The sequence below is a fragment of the Ochotona curzoniae genome, unplaced genomic scaffold, assembly GCF_017591425.1.
Source record: "Ochotona curzoniae isolate NIBS_2020 unplaced genomic scaffold, NIBS_Ocur_1.0 patch351, whole genome shotgun sequence".
Lineage (NCBI taxonomy): Eukaryota > Metazoa > Chordata > Mammalia > Lagomorpha > Ochotonidae > Ochotona > Ochotona curzoniae.
The window spans coordinates 114036-120035 of NW_024466919.1; the positions used below are offsets into that span (position 1 = coordinate 114036).

The 6000-nt window shown below is 39.0% G+C and overlaps 1 protein-coding gene across 5 annotated transcripts in view; it reads left to right on the plus strand.

The window, feature by feature from the left end:
• The window catches only part of LOC121167246 (HMG box transcription factor BBX), a 109785-nt gene extending 104024 nt beyond the window's left edge, over window positions 1–5761 (plus strand). For all 5 annotated transcript variants that reach the window (XM_040996656.1, XM_040996657.1, XM_040996659.1 and 2 more), the window contains one exon: window positions 747–5761. In XM_040996656.1, the coding sequence (XP_040852590.1) occupies window positions 747–834 (88 nt within the window). In that variant the 3' untranslated portion in view covers window positions 835–5761. The remainder of the gene's footprint in view (window positions 1–746) is intronic.
• Window positions 5762–6000: the final 239 nt, after the last annotated feature.

Genomic DNA, 6000 nt, shown 5'->3' on the forward strand with positions numbered 1-6000 from the left:
AGCCGGGAGATGAATTGGTGTCCACATGGAATTCTGGTGTCACAGGCAGGGACTCAGCCTGATTCACCACAACGCTGGTTCTTGGATTTTTGTTTTAATCTGAAATTTCACGTTAGTACTTGCTTCCTCCCCAGTATATACTCTATGTACCTAGGAGACTTCTCTTTTTTTTATTAGAGGGGTGTCATTGTTTCTTCATTGCTCACTTTTCATTCATTTAGAATCATAATCTCTCTCTTCATTGATGCTACTGTTAGTCTGAAGTTTTACACTGAGTGTGTTACATAACTTAAGAAACAAGTCTAGAGTTTACTAGTTATTAAGGAAAAGATTTCCCCCTTGGAACAAGCCAAAGGATACGTCATTTTTAGTCCCATTGGGTCAAAAGGAAGGTAGTTGTCCCAGAAATGACTTTAATTCAAAATTTTCCACTTCTTAAGGAGTTGCACCTAATGTGTTGGTACTGCAAGTTTCATATCCATAAAACATGTTTAGTTGTTAGAGACCAGAGAATATGTTCTTGAGTTGTATCATTGTCATTGAAATAAACATGATGAGGGCAGAGAGGCAGGAAAAGAGAAGGAACTCAAAGGACAAAATGAATCTTGAGTAAATGACGTAAGTAACAACCGATCATCAACAGCTTCTCTGAAAATACTGGGAAGATTTTTATTATTTGTTATTCAAAATCCTCTTCTGCCTCTGATACACGCCTTGAGTAAGTGACCTTTTTTCTTGTTTTGCAGAGGTCAGAGATCAACTCCGCTCACCCATGATGGACAGCCAAAAGAAATGCCACAGGCTCCTGTACTTATTTCTTGTGCTGACCAGTGAAGCGCCCTTTAATTGTCAGACCCTGTGCTTTACCTCCTTCCCTAGCCTTGTCTTTACCAAGGGATGCTAGTGAGTCCATGTGGTGGAAAATACAGACTGCAAACAAGTGGTTTTGTGCCCTACCTGGCGGCCCGGATTCACTTGAAGCAGAATTGAGCATCCTGGCCAGTTTGTTCTTTCAGAACCCAGAATCTTTGAGGGTGATATTATTTGTTGATACTGAGCAGAGGCGGGACAAGCCTGGAGCTTTGCTTTCTATTGAAGGCTTTTGGCAGTAACAGGTGGTAACTTGGTAAAAGGCTGCCTTTACTGTAGCTCATTCAGCATCTCTTTTACCAACCAGAGAGTGTGAAACTAGTTTCATATATTACCTAGTTATTCTTTCAAAACAAAACAAAAAACAAACAAAAAAAACAAAAACTGACGCACTGCACTAGTTATTATTAGATATTCTTAGTCTTTTTTGTACATGGAGATTTAAGTTCTAAGATGGTTTATATAATAGGTTATACCTACATTTATACTGTAGAATAAATATTAAAAAGCCTGTTCCTAGACTCCCAGGCAGCATGGACAGGCAAATGTACCATTGTTAGCGGTGTATGCTCGGCCTTGTGGTCCATATATTCTGCACTTTTATATTTGCCACCAGAGTGGTAGTTTGCTGGCAAAAAAAAAAAAAAAAAAAGAGAGAGAGAAAAATTACAATTCTTACAATCTGAATTTTTTTCTTAGCTTTGAATGACCAAGAAGAATTTGCTTGGGGCAAATTGTGGCAAATATTTTTCCCAGACAGGGGAAGAGTCCTGCAGATTACAGATTATTAATGTTTTCATGCCTTGAGGATTCTTTTATTTTTACACAGGGGTCTAAGTGGCCAAGGATCGTTCATACAAACAAAAAAAGACAAAAATATTATTCAGAAGTGACCTTAGTATTACTTCACTATTCTAACCACATTGAAGACACTCACTTCATATGGACTTGGAGCTCCCGACCTTTTCCATCCATGACAGACAGACTGGACGGGTTGCAATTGCTATGCACAGCCTAACGGCACTGCAGTTGTTTAGAGCCATTTCAAGTTTGTATTGTGCAGGAGGTATTGTGTACATAAAGAGGGAGGTGTGCCTGACCAGAGTGGACCTCTCAGTCATAGATCCCTCCGCAACTTTCTTGTTTCATTTTTGTGTTTTATTGCTTTTGAACATAGAACCAACCGTACATATGCCAGTGCCAAGTGGATTAACTGGCTTAGAACATTGAACATATTGACATAACCACCTGACGTTCACAGTGTCTGGTTTCCTAGCAACAGATGCAAAGTGATAAATCAAAATTAGTCTGAGGCTGCAGATTTAACAGGGTATTTGTTCCATAGCACAAAGTATTTCCCCACTCTTGCGTCACAGCACAAACTACCAAATTTTAAATATTGGATTCCAGCAATAATTTTTAATGGTTTTCAAACTGGCAGATTTTTGATAGTGCTGGTTCGAGTTTGAAAGCTTTTGAATTAGATCTCTAAATGGTGACAGTTTACATGGTTTTATCTAGCTGTCTTATTTATACTTCACTGAATTGTAATGATGATTTGTTTTCTAATTGTAAATTGACCTAATAGCCATACACAAAAAGTGACTCTATTAATACTGACTAGGTTTAGCTTCTTGTGGTTGTAGATATTACTTCAGTTACGGTGCTGAAAAATATGTACAACATACTAACAGGATTGGGAAAAAAAATCTAGTTATTCCTATTTTCAAAGCAGGCAAAAAGGGCAGTAAGCTTTGAGATAATATCCTAAAAAAATGCGTGTTCACTGTGGGGATGGGAGGAAGAAGGAATTAGTAAGAGGTTAATCAGAAGCTATACCTTAACCCCATTCACATAGACATATAAGTGAGCAGCCCCAGGTTTTAGCATACTATTTTTTATTATGATGCTGTTTTATTAATATTTTATAAATTTCAAAGCAAAAGTGAATGTCTGAAAATTTTTGGGTCCTGGTGTTGGTGGCTGTTGGAGTTTTGGACCACATGCTAATAGTGATTTAAAAATTCTGATCAGCTAAAAATCCAAAAAAATAAAAAAACCTGAGAAACTAACAACACAAATTGTATGGTGCAGAACATGCACCTTGACAATGGTACTAACTTGTTATTCTGTAGAACACGTTAGACTAGATCTGTTTTTGCCAGCGCACCCCCCTTCAGTCCTCCAATTACATTTCACTAGACTTCTTTAATAGATTGCTGTATATTCATGGGACCTTTTTTAAAAATGAAGCAAAACAGAATATTACTTTTTTCTATGTGATTAATATCTTACTTGATCTGCTTTTTCCTAAACCTCAGTGGCTTTTTCCTTAATCAGGGGTGGGTGTAGGAGGGCAACTTACTGCATATGACTGTTTTCAGATACTTTAAAACAAGCCTCCCCTCCCCCCCTCTTTTTGGTAAAATGTTTAATTTTTAAGTGGTTAAGCTCTGAGAGTAGCAGAAATCCCGCAAATCTTTCTAGTTCCTTAGGCACTCGCCTTATCGTTTCTGGGTGAGGTCCTGATTCCAGCAGTAGTGCTTCCCCTACCCCGAATGTACTGGAGAGGGGTTGGTCTTTTCAGATGATAACTTTGGTTAGCACAAATATTTTAGACTGCTATGGTAGAGCTCTTCCTATCCCCCAACCCACAGTTGGCATTTTCATTTTGTTTCTCTCATTCTGTTGGATTTAGGAGAAGTCATCTGTTGCTGTGGTGTGTACTTTAGTCTGCCAGCAGCCACCATCCACACTAACGTGGGTCCCACAGTATCCTCAAGAGAGAAAGTTGTTGCACCTTATGTATATCTCAAGCAAACCAAAACCTTGTGCTCTTCTGCTTTGTGCTATTCTAAATTGTTGTATCATATCTTTCTGAAACCAATTCTGAATTTAGTTGAAATTACCCATATTTATGCTTTCAACCTTATTTTCTGGATTCAAACCTGTATATAAATCTTTTGGAAAAAAAAAAAATTGTCCTAGCCCTTCTCTGCCATGCTGGAAGCAAAAGATTTTGTCTCAGCTGGAGACACAGTACTGTTCCGGTTTTCTGTAGCCTTTTATTTATTTAGTTACTCTGGGTGTTTCCTATGTAATTTTGAAGTGTGTAGAGTATTTTATAGTAACTGAGTCTGCAGCTCTAAGAAGCTGAGTGAAAGACAAAATACTGTAAGACATCTTTTAAGTTTGTTTTTATTTGGGTACTATATATGAGATTGGGAAAAGGAAAAATGTCCCATGGCCACATTGGAAATACAGGTTCTTTCCCCCAAATTAGGTTAGTTCCCATGTTTCAGATCCAAACTATAAATTCATGAGACTCCCTCCTGAAGAGTAAATATTGAATGATAAATCATCTTGCAGGATAGATCGTATAATTCAGACAGTCTTTTCCCCACAGATATCAGAAATTACGCAATTCTGTCAAACTCTTACCAATGCCATGTCTTGAAGCCATGCTGAAATAATTCCCACGTTATCATTGTTAACTCTAGTTCCTGCTGTTAAAATTGCTGGAGAATAAAGCAATGATGGAACACTATGAACAAAACTGAGCATCTAAGCAGGTCTGATGATGCGCAATCCAACATGTTCATCCCCCATCATTTTCTGATTAAGTCAGATGCTTCTATAAGTCAGGAAAAAATATAATGCTGCAGGCATTGGCTCACTGTGCAAGAAAGTCTGCACCTATGTAAACTCTTGAGCAAATTGCAAATTCATTGGATGGGAGTAAGCTGAAAACTAAATGACCTGTTTTGTGTATAGGGTGGGGTGGGGTGGGAAATACCAAATAACTGTTCCAAGCTTGGCATTTGGCGTTAATGTGAAGCAGTGGGACCATGCTGCCTGCTATACTACTGTATGAACCGTCAGTGTTCTGAAGACCCGCAGCTGGAGGCTGGAGGATGGTGTGCACACAGCAGAGGAGGAGCGTCACCGCTTCATCGGAGAAGGAAGGAAATCAGGGAAGGCCTGAAGTCACCGTTTGTACAGAGAGTGTTGGGGTGCCTGCGATGGAGATTCCCCTCTGATGGCACTGCTCCCCAGCGCCCTCACACAAGGCCAATCCTTTCAGGCTACCTCGGCTTTAAAAGTTCATTTCAGTAAGTCCTGTTTCAGAAGTTTGTCTTTTGTTGCTTCTGCCTTCAGTGCCACTGTTTTTCACTGCAGTGTTCTGACTTCACAAATGGCCTTCTCCGGAGAGAACAATGTATTGCTGAAAATGGGCAGTAGAAGCAAATGCTGTTACTACATTGGACCTGTAAAGTATTCAGAGTGACTGCTTAGGTGGAAATGAAAATTTAGCTTTTCCCACATAGGTCCTCCTTTTGCACCTTATAAAAAATGTACTAACTGTTAATTAGGTCTTGCTTTTGTTTATACAAGCATTCCCAAAGAATTTGATTTGAATTTTGTTTTATTTGAGTTTGGAGTTTTTGATAATTACCATATTTAGATTGACTAACAGCATCCTTAACAATAAAAAAGAGAAGCAATTGTTCAGTTCCTATTACCAGCTGTGTCTGGTGAAGTATTCAGGGTTTGATGGACCGCTTCGCTTAGTTTGGAAGTGATAGTTAAGGTTATTCTACTCCATATTAAATGACTTTTTCTTCTCACGGGGGACATGATTCTTCCCCACATTTCAGAACAAAGAAGCAACAAGAGTAACACAGGAGACAAAAAGATTTGACTCCTTCATACATCTCCATCTGTGCTATCCTTTCCTTCGAAGAAAAAACAGATACATTTTTCTAAAATTAAGGGGTATCCTCTTGTGGCCAAATTTTATCTGTGGTGGCATAATTTATACAAATACATTGAGAGGATACCTTGTAGTTAAAAGTTCGAGGGCCACAGTTAGTGCTCAAAACTGATCTTGGCCTTGAACTGATTCTTATGCACAAAACAAGTAATTGTGAACATTACTACACCTTCCAAAGATTTCCTGCTACCTTGGGCCAGAACTGGTTACCGAGTCACAAGAAGCCGTGCCAGTGTCTCCAAACCCTTCCACCCAACAATGCAAATCTTACCTCACTAGCTCAAACCTAAACCACAGAGACACGCATGTTCCATGCATTCACACTGGCTTCACTTTGCGGCCCACCTGGAGGGGCT